The sequence below is a fragment of the Enoplosus armatus genome, chromosome 6, assembly GCF_043641665.1.
Source record: "Enoplosus armatus isolate fEnoArm2 chromosome 6, fEnoArm2.hap1, whole genome shotgun sequence".
In the NCBI taxonomy this organism is placed as follows: domain Eukaryota; kingdom Metazoa; phylum Chordata; class Actinopteri; order Centrarchiformes; family Enoplosidae; genus Enoplosus; species Enoplosus armatus.
Window position 1 is genome coordinate 7087077 of NC_092185.1, and position 20669 is coordinate 7107745.

The window sequence follows — 20669 nt, forward strand, 5'->3', positions numbered from 1 at the left end:
AATTAATTAAATCAACTCAAACTAATTACAATGTATCTACTCAAATAAATTAAATTGAATAAATTCAAATGAATCAAATTAAATAAATGTAAATTAATTAAATTACATTTTATTGTATTCATTTAATTTCTGATTGAACTTACCATGCGCGTCATTATATCTTCCTTTGTAAATAAAGTGTTCTTTTTATCTTTGTCATTATTATGATACTCAAGTGTTCCCGATCTGTCTTATTCAATTTCTATTTCATTTTACAGATTCAATTCCACTTTAAAATTATAGTTATTTATTTACTTTATTTTTATTTATTTATTTTTTATAGTTTGTATTGATTTTTTTTTTTTATTTCTCTCATGAACCCATCCATCCATTATCTAATGATACTGATACTCATAATTTACATTTATAAAGACATAACTTCTAAATTATCTGAAACTTGACTGCAGAATTAAGAATTAAAAGATTAAAAGAAAAGTGTCTTGTTCCGGTAGCTCGTTTTGTTTAGTAGGGGCCAGGAGCTGTGCAATGGATGGTCTTGTAGGGCTCCACCAGGCGGTAGACACAGTCCCATAGGCAGCAGTTAGTGCTTGTATTACAGACAGCAGCCTCTCTGCTGGCCACGATACCCATGGGAATAAGGGTAGCTACAGTGACGATGCCAGCATACAAACCTAGTCTCAGTAGACCTTTAGCACAACGATGCCATAAACTTCTGGTCTGAACATGAGGTTCTGCAGCGTATGTCTCCAGGAGGCTCTCGTCTCTCTGGTCCTCGGGCGCAGTCTCCGGGAGGCTCTCGTCTCTCTGGTCCTCGGGCGCAGTCTCCGGGAGGCTCTCGTCTCTCTGGTCCTCGGGCGCAGTCTCCGGGAGGCTCTCGTCTCTCTGGTCCTCCGGCGCAGTCTCCGGGAGGCTCTCGTCTCTCTGGTCTTCAGGCGCAGTCTCCAGGAGGCTCTCATCTCTCTGGTCCTCTGGTGTAATCTCCAGGAGGCTCTCGTCTCTCTGGTCCTCGGGCGCAGTCTCCAGGAGGCTCTCATCTCTCTGGTCCTCAGGCGCAGTCTCCAGGACGCTCTCATCTCTCTGGTCCTCTGGTGTAATCTCCAGGAGGCTCTTGTCTCTCTGGTCCTCGGGCGCAGTCTCCAGGAGGCTCTCGTCTCTCTGGTCCTCTGGCGCAGTCTCCAGGAGGTTCTCGTCTCTCTGGTCCTCAGGCGCAGTCTCCAGGAGGCTCTCGTCTCTCTGGTCCTCTGGTGTAGTCTCCGGGAGGCTCTCGTCTCTCTGGTCCTCGGGCGCAGTCTCCGGGAGGCTCTCGTCTCTCTGGTCCTCGGGCGCAGTCTCCGGGAGGCTCTCATCTCTCTGGTCTTCGGGCGCAGTCTCCAGGAGGTTCTCAACTCTCTGGTCCTCGGGTACAGTCTCCAGGAGGTTCTCATCTCTCTGGTCCTCTGGCGCAGTCTCCAGGAGGTTCTCATCTCTCTGGTCTTCGGGTGCAGTCTCCAGGAGGTTCTCATCTCCCTGGTCCTCGGGTGCAGTCTCCAGGAGGCTCTCATCTCTCTGGTCGTCGGGTGCAGTCTCATCTCTCTGGTCTTCAGGTGCAGTCTCCAGGAGGCTCTCATCTCTCTGGTCCTCAGGTGCAGTCTCCAGGAGGTTCTCATCTCTCTGCTGGTCCTCAGGTGCAGTCTCCAGGACGTTCTCATCTCTCTGGTCTTCAGGTGAGTCCGGTTGTTCTGTATTTTCGGCCTTCCTAGATTCCTCTCTGAAATTCTCAACTCCAGCTCGTATCTCCTCCTCCTGCCTCGTCTCTAGCTGGTCTTTAAGATCACAGAGTGTTTTTTTCATATCGATGGTGAGGATGTAAAGCTCTTCTATCACTTCCTGCTTATATGCAATTTCTGTGTTTTGCTTTGTTATCAGCTCATCGTTATTATATATTAGTTGCTTAGCCTGCTCCAGTTGGTACTGAAGATCATCCACTGCTGCCTTAAAATTTTCAATTTCAGTCATTTGTTTCCTCCTCAGAGATTCGATCCAGGCCAGCTCGGCAGTTAGATTTTTATTGTCCTGACTCAAAAACAAATTCTCCTCTTCCAGTTTTCTTATGTAAGTGTCATTTTTCTCCCTGACACTTTCGTTGTTTAACAGAAGGTTTGAGACCTGGGCCAGTTCGTCCTTCCTTTCTGTTTTCTCAGTGCTGAGATGACTTACTCTCGGTTCCATCTCCTCTAACTGGGGTTTGAACTCCTTCCACTGGCTATGCACTTCATGGAACTCTCCCTGGGAAGGTGTAGTCTCCAGGAGGCTCTCCTCTCTCTGGTCCTCGGGTGTAGTCTCCAGGAGGCTCTCATCTCTCTGGTCTTCGGGCGCAGTCTCCAGGAGGTTCTCAACTCTCTGGTCCTCGGGCGCAGTCTCCAGGAGGTTCTCATCTCTCTGGTCCTCAGGTGCAGTCTCCAGGAGGCTCTCGTCTCTCTGGTCCTCGGGCGCAGTCTCCAGGAGGTTCTCGTCTCTCTGGTCCTCAGGCGCAGTCTCCAGGAGGCTCTCGTCTCTCTGGTCCTCTGGTGTAGTCTCCGGGAGGCTCTCGTCTCTCTGGTCCTCCGGCGCAGTCTCCAGGAGGCTCTCGTCTCTCTGGTCCTCAGGCGCAGTCTCCAGGAGGCTCTCATCTCTCTGGTCCTCAGGCGCAGTCTCCAGGAGGCTCTCATCTCTCTGGTCCTCTGGTGTAATCTCCAGGAGGCTCTCGTCTCTCTGGTCCTCGGGCGCAGTCTCCAGGAGGTTCTCGTCTCTCTGGTCCTCAGGTGCAGTCTCCAGGAGGCTCTCGTCTCTCTGGTCCTCGGGCGCAGTCTCCAGGAGGTTCTCGTCTCTCTGGTCCTCGGGCGCAGTCTCCAGGAGGCTCTCGTCTCTCTGGTCCTCAGGAGTAGTCTCCAGGAGGCTCTCATCTCTCTGGTCCTCAGGCACAGTCTCCAGGAGGCTCTCATCTCTCTGGTCCTCAGGCGCAGTCTCCAGGAGGCTCTCATCTCTCTGGTCCTCTGGTGTAATCTCCAGGAGGCTCTCGTCTCTGTGGTCCTCGGGCACAGTCTCCAGGAGGTTCTCATCTCTCTGGTCCTTGGGCGCAGTCTCCAGGAGGCTCTCATCTCTCTGGTCCTCAGGAGTAGTCTCCAGGAGGCTCTCGTCTCTCTGGTCCTCAGGTGCAGTCTCCAGGAGGCTCTCCTCTCTCTGGTCCTCGGGTGTAGTCTCCAGGAGGCTCTCATCTCTCTGGTCTTCGGGCGCAGTCTCCAGGAGGTTCTCAACTCTCTGGTCCTCGGGTACAGTCTCCAGGAGGTTCTCATCTCTCTGGTCCTCTGGCGCAGTCTCCAGGAGGCTCTCATCTCTCTGGTCCTCGGGTGTAGTCTCCAGGAGGCTCTCATCTCTCTGGTCCTCGGGTGTAGTCTCCAGGAGGCTCTCATCTCTCTGGTCTTCGGGCGCAGTCTCCAGGAGGTTCTCAACTCTCTGGTCCTCGGGTACAGTCTCCAGGAGGTTCTCATCTCTCTGGTCCTCTGGCGCAGTCTCCAGGAGGCTCTCATCTCTCTGGTCCTCGGGTGCAGTCTCCAGGAGGTTCTCATCTCTCTGGTCCCCGGGTGCAGTCTCCAGGAGGCTTTCATCTCTCTGGTCTCCGGGTGCAGTCTCCAGGAGGCTCTCATCTCTCTGGTCCTCAGGTGCAGTCTCCAGGAGGCTCTCATCTCTCTGGTCCTCAGGTGCAGTCTCCAGGAGGTTCTCATCTCTCTGGTCTTCAGGTGAGCCCGGTTGTTCTTTATTTTCGGCCTTCCTAGATTCCTCTCTGAAATTCTCAACACCAGCTCGTATCTCCTCCTCCTGCCTCGTCTCTAGCTGGTCTTTAAGATCACAGAGTGTTTTTTTCATATCGTTGGTGAGGATGTAAAGCTCTTCTATCACTTCCTGCTGATAAGCAATTTCTGTCTTTTGCTTTGTTATCAGCTCATCGTTATTATATATTAGTTGCTTAGCCTGCTCCAGTTGGTACTGAAGATCTTTCACAGCTGTCTTCAGGTTTTCATTCTCCTCGTTTTGTTTCTTTGTCAGAGACTCAAGTCGGGCCAGCTCATCAGCGGTGCTGTTATTCTGTTTCAGAAAGTCTTCCTTTTCCTGAAGATCATGAACTTCTGCCCTCAGCTGTTCAACCTCTGCATGTTTTTTCTCTCTGAGAGATTTTAGTTGGTCCTGTACATGAGTGAGGTGGTCACTAAGGGTCTTCTCCTTTTCCCGTAGGTCATCCACTGCTGACTTCAAATTTTCAATTTCAGTCGTTTGTTTCCCCCTCACAGATTCGATCCAGGCCAGCTCGGCAGTTAGATTTTTATTATCCTCACTCAAAAACATGTTCTCCTCTTCCAGCGTTTTAATGTTAATTTTATTACTTTTCTCAATGAACAGAAGGTTTGAGACCCGGGTCAGTTCTTCCTTCATTTTTTCTTTCTCAGCCCTCAGATAACTTATTCTCACTATCGTCTCCTCGAGGTGGACTTTGAAATCCTGCCAAGAGCCCTGCACTTGAATGGACTTTTTCTGGGAAGCTAGCACTCGTTGTGAAAGGTGGGTCTCCCTTACCCTTGCATCTTTTAACTCCAACTGAAGTGCACTTACCTCTGATTGGAGCTTAGAGTTGTGCTCCTGATATGTTTTAAAGCTCAGTTCCATCTCATGAGCACTTGACAGAAGCCTCTGAGGCTCAAGTAATTCTGCCTCCTCTGACCCATAGAGGCGGCGTGAATGCCCTGTTATCTCTGAATCGCACAGAGCCGTGTCAGAATTATCTTGAGACATACTTACCGTAGGAATGAAGTTGTTTAAAATGTATCAGCCAATAAATTCAGCTAAGATAAAACTAGTTATTAAAAATAGTCGTTAGTTGCTCTTCCTATCTGCTATTCTCAAGTCTCATAGACGTCCTCAGGATGGAAGACAGGAATAATCCACGTGAAATAAATTCCTTACAAACCTATACGTGGGGTCGTCTGTGACGTCACCCGTGACGATATCCGCGCCATCAGCGGGACGTCATGCCATTGAACAGCATTCTAGAATGTCGCCATAGAATGTTTACATTTTTACTCATTTTTATTCATTTAAATATGTATTGTTTTAAAGACTCCTTGGTGGTGATATGGCTGATGTCATGCGTTCATATCATTACTTTTCAGTGGATATTTTATTTTTTGTTTGTTTGTTTTTCTTTTGACCATCCTGAATTTCTTACCCATCCATAGGATAGGAGGATAGGCCTATTTAAACCTGCAACGGACTCGCAAAAAAAAACGCAAAATGGAAAGGAAAAATATATCTGTAGGCTACCAAAAATACAAAACATACAGGACTGACATGCAAAGGCTTATGTTTTATTCAACGTGTTATTAATGATGGGTCATGTTTCAGATACGGTACTGTCTGTACTCAGAATCAGCACCTATATTTCTCCGGACCGAGCGTTTGGTTTCTATCCTTTCCTCCACAAGTCGATAGTGGGTTAGTTGCTGCTCTGTGCGCACCAGAGGACACCGAGGGCTCCATGTTCGTGAGCCCGGCGGCGCAGCCAGACCGAAGTCAAGTGTGCCCCGTCGGCACCGTGCCAAACGCACTTTTGACTATGGCCACGTTGTGAGGACAGAAAGAATACATTACCATATGTAAAGGGTTAAAAGTGCATAAGACATACAGTGCTAAACAAATTTATTCGACCACCTGTCATAAAAATGAGAAAACACAAGTATTTTAGAAATCTGTCAAAAACTTGTTTCAAACTAAAAATTTTATTGTTATTTATTAGTGTTTTTTTCATATCGATGGTGAGGATGTAAAGCTCTTCTATCACTTCCTGCTTATAAGCAATTTCTGTGTTTTGCTTTGTTATCAGCTCATCGTTATTATATATTAGTTGCTTAGCCTGCTCCAGTTGGTACTGAAGATCTTTCACAGCTGTCTTCAGGTTTTCATTCTCCTCGTTTTGTTTCTCTGTCAGAGACTCAAGTCGGGCCAGCTCATCAGCGGTGCTGTTATTCTGTTTCAGAAAGTCTTCCTTTTCCTGAAGATCATGAACTTCTGCCCTCAGCTGTTCAACCTCTGCATGTTTTTTCTCTCTGAGAGATTTTAGTTGGTCCTGTACATGAGTGAGGTGGTCACTAAGGGTGTTCTCCTTTTCCCGTAGGTCATCCACTGCTGACTTCAATTTTTCAATTTTAGGCAAACTAAATAGTCCTTATTCACATATATTAACCAAAACTCTTAATATTTTGTATGACCTCCTTTGGCCCTGATAACAGCTTGCATTCTTGCAACCACAAAACAAAATTTTCTGGTCAGGAATGCAAGTAAATAACTGTAATTTGGCATCTCAATCAAAACATAATAATGTGCTTTACTATTTTTTCCTGCTCTTTTGTAAAACAGTAAATTTGAGAATTCATGAATAACAACAATAATTATATTTTAGCATTAAAGATATCATTTTGATTAAAGAGCTTGGCTTGCACATACTGGTGGATTAACCATTACAGAAACATAAAATATTTTGGTGATCAGCAATACTGTTAATTTAGGGCAGCGGTGGCAAACACCTTACACTGGGTGGTGGTCTAATAAATGTGTTAAGCACTGTAAATATGCACAAAGTAAAAAGGGTGGAAAAAAACATCTACCAACAGGAGTTATTCTGTTGGTAGATGTTGGTAGAGTTATTCAATTTCTATTTTAGACAGATTCAATTCCACTTAAAATTATAGTTATTTATTTGCTTTATTTTTATTTATTTATTTTTTGTAATTTGTTTGATTTGATTTGATTTCCCCTCATGAACACCCCCCCCCACCTCCCCAATCCCAGCTCACATTTATACCTACTGACCTAACCTGCATGTCTTTGGACTGTGGGAGGAAACCAGAGCACCTGGAGAAAACCCACGCAGACACGGGGAGAACATGCAAACTCCACACAGAAAGGCCTGCCTCCTGTGAGGTGACCCTTGCATAACTTCTAAATTAGCTGAACCTTGACTGCAGAACCTGATTTTAGGATTAAAAGGAAATTGTCTTGCTTCTGAAGCTTGTTTTGTTCAGAAGGGACGAGGAGCTGTGCAGTGGACATTGTGGCCTATCATGTGGTAGAAACACTCCCAGCAGTTAGTGCTTGTACTGCAGCAGGCACTAAGTCTGCAGGCCAGGATACTCATGGGAATAAGGGTAGCTACAGTGACCATGCAAGCTACTCTCCGTAGACATTTAACACCACGACGCCACAAACTTCTGGTCTGAACCTGAGGTTCTGCAGTGGGTGTCTCCAGTAGACTCTCATCTCTCGGTTCCTCGGGTGCAGACTCCGGTGGGCTCTCATACCTCGGTTCCTCGGGTGCAGACTCCGGTGGGCTCTCATCCCTAGGTTCCCCGGGTGCAGACTCCGGTGGGCTCTCATCCCTAGGTTCCTCGGGTGCAGACTCCGGTGGGCTCTCATACCTCGGTTCCTCGGGTGCAGACTCCGGTGGGCTCTCATACCTCGGTTCCTCGGGTGCAGACTCCGGTGGGCTCTCATCCCTAGGTTCCTCGGGTGCAGACTCCGGTGGGCTCTCATACCTCGGTTCCTCGGGTGCAGACTCCGGTGGGCTCTCATCCCTCGGTTCAATCTCTGCCTGTTGATCACGAAATTCTGCCAATAGATGTTCATTCATTTTCTCTGTTCTGTGCATCTGAGATTTTAACAGGGCCAGTTTGTCAGTAATGGTCTTATTCTGCTCGTACAGAGAGTTTTCCCTTTCGTACAGATCCTGCTGTTCTGCCAACAGGTTTTGGTTCTGTCTCTGCATTGCCCCATACAGGTGTTCAAGTTCGGCCTTCTTCTCTAATAGTGCATCTTCTACGCTGTGGTCTTGCTGAACCTCCGTTATGCGAGACTCAAGGTTATACACTTGTGCCCTCAGCTGTTCAATCTCTGCTTGTGCCTTCTTCCACATAGGTTCAAATTGGGCCACGTCAGCATTTAGATTTGTATTTTTGTCACTCAAAACTAAGTTCTCCTCTTGCAGATTTCTTATGTAAGTGTCATTTTTCTCCCTGACACTTTCCTCGTTTAAGAGGCGGTTTGAGGCGCGGGCCAGTTCTCTCTTCAGTACTGCTTTCTCTGCCTTCAGATGAGTTTGTTCCCGTACCATGACCTTTAATTGAGAGTTGAGCTCCTTGCACTGGCCATGCAGTTTATGGAGCTCTTCCTGGGAAGTTTGCTCTTGTTTTATATGTTGGGTCTCCCTGGCCCTTGCATCTTTCAACTGCAACTGAAGCGCAATTACCTCTGATCGGAGGTCAGAGTTGTCCTCCTGACAACTCAGTTCCAGCTCATGGACTCCTGATAGAAGCCCATGAGGCTCAGGTATTTCTGCCTCCTCTGATACATGAAGGCACTGTGATTCCTCTGATATCTCTGAACCGCACAGAGCTGCGTCAGAATTATCTTGAGACATATTAACCTTAGAAATTAGGTGAGATGAATGATGAGAGAATTTATCAGCCAATAAAATCAACTAAAAAAGATAAAAGTAGTTACTACTTGCTTACTACTACTACTTATGATCAGTTGTTCTTCTCCACAAAATCCTTAGAATAACAGGGTTAGGGTTAGAGAGAGACAGTAAATTTGTTTTTATCCAGCTCCACGTGACGTCATCCGTACCTTTGATGATCAACTGCGCCTTTGACGATCACGCGCCTTCAAATTGCTGTCATGACGTATATGCAGGACACAGGCGCATGCGCCATATAGGATGTTTAAATGTTTACATTTAAACATTCAAATGTAAACGTTTAAACGTTAACATTTAAATGTAGTTTACATGTTATTGTTCCATAGCCTTAGCACACAAGCTGTGTGACATTGATGTGATGCACAGGCGCAGATCCAGCAGAAATTCAGCAGGTGTGCAGCAGGAGTTGGAGTTGGTGGTGATCTGGCTGATGTCATGTGTTCACATCATTACTCATGCGAATACTTGGGAAATTATCGGTGGATATTTTCCACACGCAAACAGACGCGAACGTGTGGAGAGCAAATATTTCTGGTCCCAAATTAATTGACTTTTGTAGTGAAGTTTTTGTTTTCAGAAATGCTTTTCAAATGTCCTTGCAAATTAAACCAAGAACTGAATATTGTAGATATTCATACTCGCCGAGTGTTTTGATTATGACAATGTGACATAACTGCACATTGTCTTCATGGCTATACCTTCCAAAGGAGAATGGACGAGTAGATAAAGGAAGTGTATAAAATTCAAAAATACTTGGACACATAAAGACGAATAAATGACACGTCATTTTGAAAAATTGCACTCGTTTATTACAAATATTTCTCAGACCTATGACATGTAGTGATACTGAAAAAGGAATGTTTACTGTCCGCCTTGTATTATTTATTTTTTCCTGAAGGGATCACAGGAGCGGTGACTACGGCACGCCGGTAGGAGGAGACTGTGTCCCGTCTTCCGCGTTTCCCCCTCAGTTCTCCACACGGTTCTGATTGCGCCGCACACATCCACATTTGTGCACGTTTCTGCGCCCTCTCCCTCTTTTTTTCTTCATTTAGGAATAAATAAGGCAATTGTACACCATTCTGCCACCGTCCGGCTCCCTCACAACGTGTCCTATTAACACAGCAACATCGCGGAGTAGTCGACCGCCTCATCCATGCATTGGAGTCCCGGGCCCCAGCGCACCGGCTCCGGCTCCAGCCATGTCGGCCAGGAATGCAGCGGCTGGCGGCGATGACAGAGCGGGAGGCGAGCCGGCAGGTAATTGGAAACACAACAAAATGTATTTACCTGTTTGAATGTTCACACTGGGTGAGCCAACGCGTGTGCGTCATTGAGATTCACCAGAGAAGAGAGAAGCGCAGCTGTGTGTTTGTTTTGTCACCGGTTGACAGTAACTTTGCGCTATTCCAAAACTAGGTCAGTAGATCAGTAGAGCAAATTCGCCCTCTACGCCATTTATGTAACACTACACTACGTTGTTTGTCATATCGCCAGCGTATTGCGCAGAATATGGCTATATTTCGGATTGTTATTTAGGATAACGTTATTTACATGTAAATTGTATGGGTAGTGTCTGCTAATGTTAACCTAAACGACCAACGTTAAACCACGCAAATGTTAGCTTAGCAATGGTAGCAAGGCCTGTTTACCAGGGCAACCAGCCGAGTCTGTTGGAGGGGGGGTTTACAGCCCATGACAATTTGTCATTGTGGTTGTTTTTGACACTTCAATAGTCTGTGCTTTCCGATAGAGCCGGTGTCAACTTGTGTTGAACTTGCTGCTGTTTAAGTTAACTAGATAACTAACGCTATTTGGTCGCTCGCCCCAACGGCTGAACCAGCTCAACCGTTTATTCATCTAACGTGATGTTGTTAGCTGGGAGGAAGCAGGCATTGTATTTACTTAGTGACTGTGCGTCTCTGCATGTGACAAATCTACTCAGCAGCCATTTCATTCTGAAATTCAATTCAAAGACCAACTTCACCTCACCTAACTTAGCGAAATAAACGCCAGTTGCAAACAGGATCCGTGTAGTGTCCCTTTCTTAACCGCAGAGATAAATAGATCCATGATAAACTGCTGGAGCAGGAGCATCTTTTTGTGATTTCGAAATCTGATTTGTGGCTCAGCAACATTTGAGACTGAAGTGTGTCACCTTAAGTCAAAACATTTGAAGACCATTTATTGCATATACTTAAACAAAAGAGAAAAACTATGGGCCTTATGTTTTCAAGAGATCTAAGGGTTTAAACCAGAAATGTTTTGGTAAATGTATGTGCTGTGATAACAACCAGCAACCTCAGTCATTCTGAGCATATTTTAGATAAATATTAGATTGAGTAAGAGATATATCCGATGTCCAGTTATTTTTCCTGCTAAAACAGGTTCAAATCATGTGTTTTGCTATGTCAGTCTCAGTGCACTGAGTGTGTGTTTCTGTCAAAGTTAAATCTATGTGCCCTAAATGTTTCTGTCAAAAGACCCATTATGCTTTCCAACTGCGGTTACTAAATATACAACACTGTGAAGTAATTTACTACAGCACTGAGTACAACAAGTGTTGTGGAGTGGTATTTCTTTTAGAGAGACAAATAAAGTTTTGGTGCTTTCACTAAACTACTGGGAATATGTCTTATTCCAGGACCACCACATTCGATCCCCACTGTTCATTTTGTGTATCGAGCCAGTATTGTTTCAGCTCTAGAGGATATTCCTTGGCTTTGAACCTATTGTTGCTTTTAAAGCAAGGTGTGGGGAAGCTTAATTTGCAGAGTAAAGCATCAGTGAATTAGAGAAGGATTTGTAGGGCGTGTTCATTGAAATGCCCAGTCAGGATGTCACCGTGGACCTTTCAACGTGACCATATGGAACTATCTCCAGAGAAACTTATTTTCTTCTTTTACGTGAGTAGTTTTCAACACAAATAATCCTATGTAATGTTGAAATTAACAATATGTCTCTTCTCTGTAGTCGTCTCTCCTCCTTAGTATTAAGTCAGCATGCAGTTAACTGGGTCTGCTATAATAGCATAAATGTTTGATGGTGACTTGAGTGTTATCAAATCAAGCTATTGGCTGTGGATTTACTGGGCTGATCCCTGTGTGTGTGTGTGTGTGTGTGTGTGTGTGTGTGTGTGTGTGTGTGTGTGTGTGTGTGTGTGTGTGTGTGTGTGCGTGAGATTGACTTTATGATTGTGACATTGGGAGGTACAGGGTAGCTCATAGTTTGACCTCACAGTTCACCGTTGTTTCCCTAGTCTTCCTCCATATCTGCAGCCGTTGCTGTTTTGCATAATAATATTGTTGCATAAATGTAAATACCTCTGCAGTTTCATTTTGGTAGCAGTTTTTCCAAAGAAAGTAACCGACCAAAACTGATGAAAGTCTAACCTGAAATTTGAATACAATAAACCGATCAGCCATTTGTTTTGATGCTATTACTGTGTGACAATGTGAGTAGGACATACAGTACAGCTCGTGGGGTTGTTCAAGTGCAGCAGATGCTCATTCAATGATTAAGTGAATGAGCAAGCTAATGAACACGTGAAGAGTGGGATTATGGGAGTTGGCAGTGGGATGTATGTATGGCCTGATGTCCAGTCATCTAGTTGCCTTCACTGTAACCCTGTAATCTAACGGATCTTGACGGGGGGGGGGGGGGTTTAAAAGTCAGGTTGTTGCTGATCTGTTGATAGCTATTTGGGTCACAGGGTCTGTGGAGAAGAGTTAAAAATAGGTGCCATGGATATCAGCTGCATTTGGTCTGTCTCGTGCCATTCTCTCGTTTTTCCCTCCCACACATACTTCTGAGGCCATGACTAAATTACAGTCATGGCAGCTCCCCATCTTGCCAGAATAGGCTGCAGAGACATAGAGAGGGAGGCAGTAGAGCTGCAGTGTCTTTGATAATCTCTATTAACATGCCATTCGCATCCATTCAAATAAAGACATCTGTGGGCTGACTAGCACTGATAGGTTGTTTTTAGCCGGGGTTGAGATGTAGGGCTGAAAGGATTAGTTGATTAATCGATTAGTCTAAGGCTCTTCATTCATGAGCCATGGAGAGTAAAGTGTACACAAGTTTCCACTGCAGCTGAGATGACAGCAGGTGATTTCACTGATTAACATTCGTAAAGTAATGGCACATGCGGAAAAGACGATAAGAAACCATAGACTTCACTAGACGCCGGGTCTCCTTCCTGGTGATGGTCTGCCAGGCCTCTACTGCAGCTGTCTTCACTTTCTGCTTGTTTCGGGGTCTCTTTGCCTTCAATTTTGCCATTCAAGAACATTCCACCTTTTGGTTTTTGGAAAAAGTCTTTAGTTGCTTTGGCAGTATGTTTTGGGTCATTGTCCTGCTGCTGCTGCCGTGGAATTAGATTTGAGGCATTGTGTTGAACCTGAGCAGATGGGATTGCTCTGTACACCTCAGAATTCATCCTGCTGCTTTTGTCAGCAGTCATGTTGTCAAGTTTGTTTCCGATTTTATGGTGGCTTCCTTAATTGCACCAGTATTCACTGGCTCCACCTTCTCAAATGTAAAAGTGTTGTGCTTTTCTCTGGGGTCTTAAATCGTAGCAAATGATCAACATAAATAGAGGGCCAGTGGGTGCTAGAAGAGTATCAGAAAGGGAAAACATACAAAAAGACAACATCTAAAGCTGACACAACACAGAGGTGTAAATGAAGTTTATCTCTGCAATAGCTCCACATCCATGTACTCCAATGATTACTGCAATACATGTTGACACATTACCAATGCTCCCAGTCCTAGTAAACAGGCATGCATGCAGTCCACACTAGGGGGTCTAATAACAACATGTGCAATATTATAGAACGAAAATTTCTTTAAAATGGATTGGTAAGGGAGCTCTTGCTATTCCCCCACACTTGTACGATCGGGGGTTTAAAATGTTTGGGGCTTGTGCATTTGTTGGGCATCTTCATCATTTCAGCATGCAACAGAAAGAGTGTTCTGTCTCCTCTTTATTAGCACTGTTCCTGCTACTATGTCGACTCATATGGGGCCATTTTAGAGGAGTGGTGTGACAGATGCAGTCCGTGAGTTACTGCTCATCAAGGCTGTTTGTGAGCTCCTAAAAAAGAACACTGTGATCATGTTTGGGCAGGCTCTGGGTATGATAATGCAACTGTTTGATTCATTGTCACCTGCATATGAGAGAGTGTAATCTGACAGATGAATAGCATGAAATGCAGTAGTGCAAGGGAACGTATTGATGCTTGCAAATTAAATCATTATGTCTTGTGTGTTTCAGAAGATGTGCTGGTTGAGGAAAACCATTGCAGCTCTATGTCTTTGCCCAGCCTGATGACCCCGTCCTCAGCTGCTGGCATGTCCTTGAGCATGGAGATGCCCCGGAAGCGCAAGGGCAGTATGGACATCCAGTAAGTAGTGTGATTGCTTTAATTTGGCTTACAGAAAATCTCATTAATCCTGTGACCTAAATTGTTGCTAATTGCTATTGATAGTCGTGAATTTTCTTCCTAGGGATCCAAAATCTGCTTCCATCCCTGACGCAGATATGGAAGATGACCAAAACGGGTGTGCTAATTAAGGACTTTCAGAGCTGACCAGTTTATTTTGTGCTATTGTGCCTTTGCGTATCGTTGCTTGGCATCAATACATTTCAAATGTGTGTTTTTCTGCTCTACAGATCAGATGGAGAGGACCAACATGTCAAAATCAAATGCTTCAGGTAGGTTATGTTTGACACCACCACATTTATAACATTCCTACTTTGTTGTTATATTATCATTGATCTTAAAATGTCCATTGTTGGAAGTCCTTTGAATCTTCTTATTTATTATTTAATGTCTCTGCAGGGAACCGCACAGCCAAATTGAGAAGAGGAGACGGGACAAAATGAACACTCTCATTGACAAACTATCAGCCATGATCCCAACTTGTAACCCCATGTCGCGTAAGCTGGACAAACTCACTGTGCTCAGAATGGCTGTGCAGCACCTCAAATCTCTCAAAGGTACCATGTCAATTGATGGCCATTGGTGTTAAAAAAATAATCTACCCTGACTTTGTCATCACCGATGCATTCAGTTAATTAAGGGATAATTCTGGTTTACTGCAATTTGGGTTTTATTTTTGTAGTTTTGGCCGTCATTTATAGATCTGTTATGATAACCTTGCACTCTCTATTACAATGTTACATACAACAATTGCCTGAGATTCGGTAACAAGAAAACATCCCATCCATCTGGCAGGAAATTACCAGTCAGACAATCTGGTTGTAAACAAGCCAATAGTTTAGTCAGACTCAAAATTTGGTACTGATTCCTCTTTGAACAGAAAACCTACAGCAAATATGGCAGGTTCAAGTTGAATGAGGAAGTCTGTCAGTAAACAGTGACTGACAGTTTGGGTAATAATTTTACTATTTGCCTTCATTTCTTTTACACAGAAGTCTAACCCGGCTAACCCGAGGGTTTGTTCAGAACCTGTCTAATTGCATGACTGCACACGTTTGTTGCCCTGTCTGACTTGTTTTTAGCAGTTTTACCAAGTTCCCAGATCTCAGTCAACTTAGTGATATGAAAATAAGATAAGGTTGTAATAAACTGGAATTATACTTTAAACCTAATGTCTAAATGTAATATAGTAATCTCACATTGCTGTGTAACTTTTTTTGTCCATGTTTTCAGGTTCAGGAAGTTCTTTTTCTGAAACCAACTACAAACCATCATTCCTTCCCGACGAGGAGCTCAAACACCTTGTCCTCAAGGTAAACATACCTTTGACAGAGGCAACTGACTATTTTTGTGCCCACAATATGAGAAAGTGAAACTGCAATGGAATACTTTTTCATTTATAAGATAATTACTGCAGTCATCTGCTAAGTGATCTTAATACAAAGCTAAGCTCATAACCTGTCAATCACTTGAGGATGTCGTAAACATTTCATTCAAAAGCCACCAATCAGGCTATAAACAATACACCTGCTTTACTTTGGGTTCTGTTCATCTGAAACTAAATACAAAAAAAACTTTATCTGAAGAGAGAGAGAGAGAGATCAGAATTCTTAACATGCATTGCATTTCAATCATTGTGTAGGCTGCTCTCCTTATAGTTGATTGTCAGTAGCAGAAACTAGTGGAATGCACTGAATGTTCATGATAGTTAAAATGCTTCTGTTTAGTTTAAAATCTATATTAAATACTATAAAATATATAAATGAAATGGAAAAAAAATCTACTCAATGGCCTCTTACTTTTGTCTTGACCATATCATCACATTGGATCCCCCTATTTCCCCCCATGTTTCTTTGTCGTGCAGGCTGCAGATGGGTTCCTGTTTGTAGTGGGCTGTGATCGTGGGAAAATAGTTTTTGTCTCAGAGTCCGTCACGAAGATTTTAAATTATAGTCGGGTAACGCTTTTACATTTGTTACTGTATCTGCAGCATCTTTGTTCATGTGGAACCCCGGACACACCAGATGGGTTGTGTTGTCTTGGCACCAGTGTTAACGGACTAGAACCCACCAGCACGCGCGTGGGCCTGTAGCAACACATTTGGCATTGTGTGCACAGATTTCACAGAATTACACTTTAGAAATACAAAATTGATGGTTATATTTGCATTATGTCATAAAAAAAAAGCACATCATATATTTGTGGATTATAATCGAATTATATTCTAGTGCTACTAATGGTAGCTCAATTGAAATCCTGATAGATCTTTTAGGTCTTTCCAAAAATTCAAAATGCTCACTGGAAAGAAATCCTCAGTAGACACACACGACTGCTTTGATGTACAAATCTTTCAATGTGTAATGTACATATATCATATATTTTATCACTGCAGTAAAAGGACGTTCTTATGCTGCCCTGCAAGAAAGCTGTTGCTTTTTCTCCCTCGTTCTCACTTAAATCCAAATCTGCTCCACACAGTATCTGGTGTGCTCCGGGGTCAACAGTCCACAATCAATGTACTTTGTTAAATTTGTTATTTGTCAGCAGGAATTGCCTTAGATGCAGAATGGTTTTGACATTTCTTTTTATCAGCATGGGAAGTGCGTTTAGGTCCTTTTTGATAAGGTGTTTGTTCTTCTTGCAGGCGGAGCTGATTGGACAGAGCCTGTTTGATTACATACACCCAAAGGACATGGGAAAAGTGAAGGAGCAGCTGTCAGCTTCTGAAGTATACCCTCGTGAACGGCTTATAGATGCTAAAAGTAAAGCAATTATTTTTGTGTGTGTGAGAGAGAGCAAGAGAGAGAGAGAGAGAGCACATTTAACTCCTGTCATTTCTCCAGCCGGTCTGCAGGTCCAGGCTGATCTCCCAGTCGGGGCAGCACGGCTGTGTTCAGGCGCACGGCGCTCATTCTTCTGCCGCATGAAGTACAACAAAATATCTGTCAAAGTGGAGGAGAAAGAATTCCAAGCCAGCACCTCCAAAAAGAAAGGTAGGGAAATTATCAAGTGGATTATTCAGTAGATATCTTTTGTACATTCAGGGTTTGAATTCATTTGGCTTCATGTATAACAGCTAATATAAAATTCATCAGTTATGCTTCCATGCACAATAAGTAAGTGGTGTAAAGCAGAGATGTGAGGCAAAGATACTGTGAGAAGTGAGTTGTGCAATTTGAGTCAAAGATCGGCCTCCCTCTCAGAGTCTTAACTTAGTCAAATCTTAACCCAATTTGTGATGTCATCCATAAATCTGCTTAGAAGGCGCTCCTTTTATAATTCCAGAACTTGCCTCAGTATCAAAGTAATCCAGGGATAGTTGTCTGTACATCAGTGGGCACATTGCAAAAAGGAACGTCTAATAGCTAATTCAGCTTACTTTTTTAATGGTGACAATTTGCCAAAATGTAAACAAATATAGGGGGGGACGCGATCAAATTGGAGCCCACAGCATAAATCCATGATCATTGGCAGCATTATAGTTCCTGTTTACATCGCTCAAGCATTATGGGAACTGCAGTTCCAAAACCTAGAGCATGATTATCCCCCAAATAAAAGTAAGACAAAGACATAAGAGGAGTGACAAAATGGGATAAGTTGTCTCGACTTTGTCTGAAGGGGGGCCACAGTGTCAGAATTTGAAAACCCCTGGTGTAAAGGAATACATTTATACATTTATTCATTTTTTTTGTTTTATGTGTGTATATTTTGATTTGTGCCTACAGAGTCGCAGAAGTACTGCACGGTCCACTGTACAGGCTACATGCGCAGCTGGCCTACCAGTCAGTTGGGAGCAGAGGGGGAGGGCGAGGCAGACAAGCAGGATAGCTCCCACTTCAGCTGCCTGGTGGCGATGGGACGCATCCACTCCCACTCATCTCCCCATGTTAATGGAGAAGTCAGAGTTAAACCTACAGAGTTCATCACACGCTGTGCCGTGGATGGCAAATTCACCTTCGTCGATCAAAGGTAGAATCAGATTTCAGTAAGGGGGTGGTAGAGGGTTGTAGTTTCTTGGTGCATGGCTTTGTCAACATAATGTATAATCACTGAGGCATTTCAAATGTCTTCCATTGACATCTTTGACACTGATCAACAAGAAAAAACTGTTGATGATAAAGTGCAAGCAAATCTTTACAAATTCAGTGCATACAGTATTCTAACACAGTAGATGTTTATAAGTAATTCATACTGCAATGACATACTGGTTTGCTCTTACAACTTTTTCCTTCTCTTTCACAGAGCGACAACCATTCTCGGTTATCTTCCCCAAGAATTGCTTGGGACATCATGTTATGAGTACTTCCATCAAGACGACTTGCCGCATTTAGCTGACAGACATCGAAAAGGTACATTACATTCTTCAGTGACCTCATACCGTTCATGTTTCTTCTGATTGTCTTGGATTCATTAGCATTTTTCAATGTCTGCTAAATTGATACCTACATTCTTCAATTATGTAGGCCTATTTGGATCAGATTTTAATTTACAATGCAGTGGCAGTGTTAAAGCACAGGTAAATTGCTGATTAAATTTCTGTCCCTCTTGATATATTTATTCAAGTTGGTCACTATGCTGCAAAATCATGATGGTTTTTCTGTATTTTAAGTCCTCTGGTCCTGTGCTTGTAGTGTTCTCTGCCTTATGCAGATCCTTCATTTTCTACTGTTCAGTCCCGTAACCCGTCCTCTCACTGTTTTTCTTCCACAGTGCTGCGGAGTAAAGAAAAAATAGAGACAAACTGCTATAAGTTCAAAACAAAACATGGCTCTTTCGTCACTCTGCAAAGTCAGTGGTTTAGTTTTGTGAATCCCTGGACCAAAGAAGTAGAATACATAGTGTCAACTAACACTGTTATATCGTGAGTATTATGCTTCAGTCCCTTTGTGCATCACCTAAGTATCTTTGTACCCGAGATGGATATACAGCCTCACCTGTTTTCTCGTCACATGACTAGGCATGATCACAGTCGAGCCAGTCGGTCGGGAAAATCTGAACAGTCGAGCAATTCCAAGACTTCTGAAGGTCAGTCCAAATGGGAAAAAGTCTATAAACATATTATCTCATTGCAGACTGTGTAGCCGTATCAAAATGTGAAGTACTGTTCCTGTTTTTTTTCTGTTAGAAGATGGCAAGAAGTCCCTTCCAATTATACCAGGCATCTCCACCACACCTGGAAGTATGATTTATGCTGGAAGCATAGGGACCCAGATTGCCAATGAGCTGCTGGATTTCAACAGGTGTGGCCTCACAACAGAGCATGTCCTCTTGGTAACCTGGTACAGAGAAACGTAAATGTGACAATTCCAAAGAGAGCGATTCAGCGAGTCTCCATGTATATTCATGAAAATACAGTCGCTGTGCTGATCAGTTGTTGTACATGTTACTTTGTGCAGTTTTAAGTTGATGTATGTCTGTGTTGCTGTAGGATGAACTCATCACCTTCCAGTGGTAACGTCAGCCCGTTCAGTTTACCACAGGATAAGTTTCCACAACCTCACAATCAAATCAGCAACAATGTAAGTCTTTGTTCGTGTATATCTACGATCGTGCATCTGTCCCAGTCATTAATGGGATGAAAAGCCCCTCCACAATGCCTTCACATTCACAAAACTGCATCAAGCTTTTTAATCTAGCCCAGTCCAAAAATGGTTTAGTGTAATTTATGAAAAAACTGTCCATAGTCGGTTTGGTTTAAAACGATTAACCACATGCTTACAGGTGTGTAGTATTCATATGGATGTAGGTAGGTATGTTGGAGTATAATTTCTACAGTGGAAATCATTCATCACACTTTTACATAAGTTGTTCAGTCCAACGACTTATTACTGTATGAAATCAGCTTTCAATATAATGTGAACAGACACAAAACATCTCACAGTAAGATTTTCTTGGAGGTACAACAACCATAATGTGATGCAGTCAGAGCTGTGTATACGGGGAAATTATGGTGAATTTCCTCCAAAAGTTGAAAGGCGTAATTTAGCCTGCGCAGATTTGATTCTTTCCTCTTTTTTTTGAACTCCTGACTAAACTGTTGGTCTCTAGGTGCCAAATGGAGAGGCAACAGACATGGAGATACCAGGAAAGTCCAGCTCGGAGGATGAGCCCCAGGGAGCTGCATTCTCAGGAGGAGAATCACTCATGGGTATTCTCTCTGATCCTGTCAATAAGCTTATTTCTAAATTGTATGTAGGACCACGGTTAATGCTCCCCTTTTATTACTCCATTACCTTCTATTTTTCTGTCTTTCTTTTCTGTCACCCCATCTCACCTCAGAGGAGAGCTCCCAGCTGGATTTGGACAGCGTGGTGGGACCTGGCCTTAGCAGTCTTAGCAATGATGAAGCAGCCATGGCAGTGATCATGAGCCTCCTGGAGACGGACACAAACTTGGACGAGGCTGTGGACTTTGAAGAGATGCACTGGTCTTTATAAAATCTGCTCTTATAAAAACACTTGGACCATCAGTTTTTTTGATGACATGAACTGCTTGAATGCTTACTCTAAGACTTGTTTTTTTTTTTTAAGACTTTTTTTTTTTATTTATTAGTTACCTTTTTCCACATAAGCTGTGTAGTCTTCGTGTGGCTGCTCCAACAGGGAGCGGGATCGACGACAATAAGGGACACCTGCTTGCCCTCTTCAGAAGGAGGATGTGCCTCTAAAGCCTTACAGCGGTCT

General features: G+C 43.6%; 2 protein-coding genes across 2 annotated transcripts; one reads left to right on the top strand and one right to left on the bottom strand.

Annotated features, from left to right (window-relative positions):
- Positions 1–501: 501 nt before the first annotated feature.
- LOC139286240 (microtubule-associated protein futsch-like) lies at positions 502–7975 on the bottom strand. The gene is made up of 2 exons (XM_070906981.1): positions 7273–7975; positions 502–3854 (listed from the first exon to the last, which is right to left on the bottom strand). Exons 1-2 carry the CDS (start codon positions 7973–7975, stop codon positions 502–504), a joined length of 4056 nt encoding a protein of 1351 aa, XP_070763082.1.
- Positions 7976–9705: 1730 nt separating this feature from the next.
- bmal2 (basic helix-loop-helix ARNT like 2) lies at positions 9706–20423 on the top strand. The gene is made up of 17 exons (XM_070906771.1): positions 9706–9799; positions 13818–13947; positions 14051–14106; positions 14222–14258; positions 14386–14543; positions 15220–15299; positions 15851–15943; positions 16631–16748; positions 16830–16979; positions 17712–17955; positions 18229–18335; positions 18697–18847; positions 18965–19011; positions 19112–19226; positions 19415–19505; positions 20035–20134; positions 20266–20423. Exons 1-17 carry the CDS (start codon positions 9742–9744, stop codon positions 20421–20423), a joined length of 1893 nt encoding a protein of 630 aa, XP_070762872.1. The 5' UTR covers positions 9706–9741.
- The last annotated feature ends 246 nt before the right edge of the window (positions 20424–20669 follow it).

Bases quoted from the DNA above. Each gene is read 5' to 3' on its own strand.
- LOC139286240 (XM_070906981.1), bottom strand. From the start codon at position 7,975: ATGTGGAAGAAGGCACAAGCAGAGATTGAACAGCTGAGGGCACAAGTG. The intron at 3,855-7,272 runs GTTTGTGGCGTC...GTGATCTTAAAG, and splicing joins ACCTCAGGTTCAGACCAGAA to ACCAGCTAGAGACGAGGCAG.
- bmal2 (XM_070906771.1), top strand. From the start codon at position 9,742: ATGTCGGCCAGGAATGCAGCGGCTGGCGGCGATGACAGAGCGGGAGGC. The intron at 13,948-14,050 runs GTAAGTAGTGTG...TTTTCTTCCTAG, and splicing joins AAGGGCAGTATGGACATCCA to GGATCCAAAATCTGCTTCCA. The intron at 14,544-15,219 runs GTACCATGTCAA...CCATGTTTTCAG, and splicing joins GCACCTCAAATCTCTCAAAG to GTTCAGGAAGTTCTTTTTCT.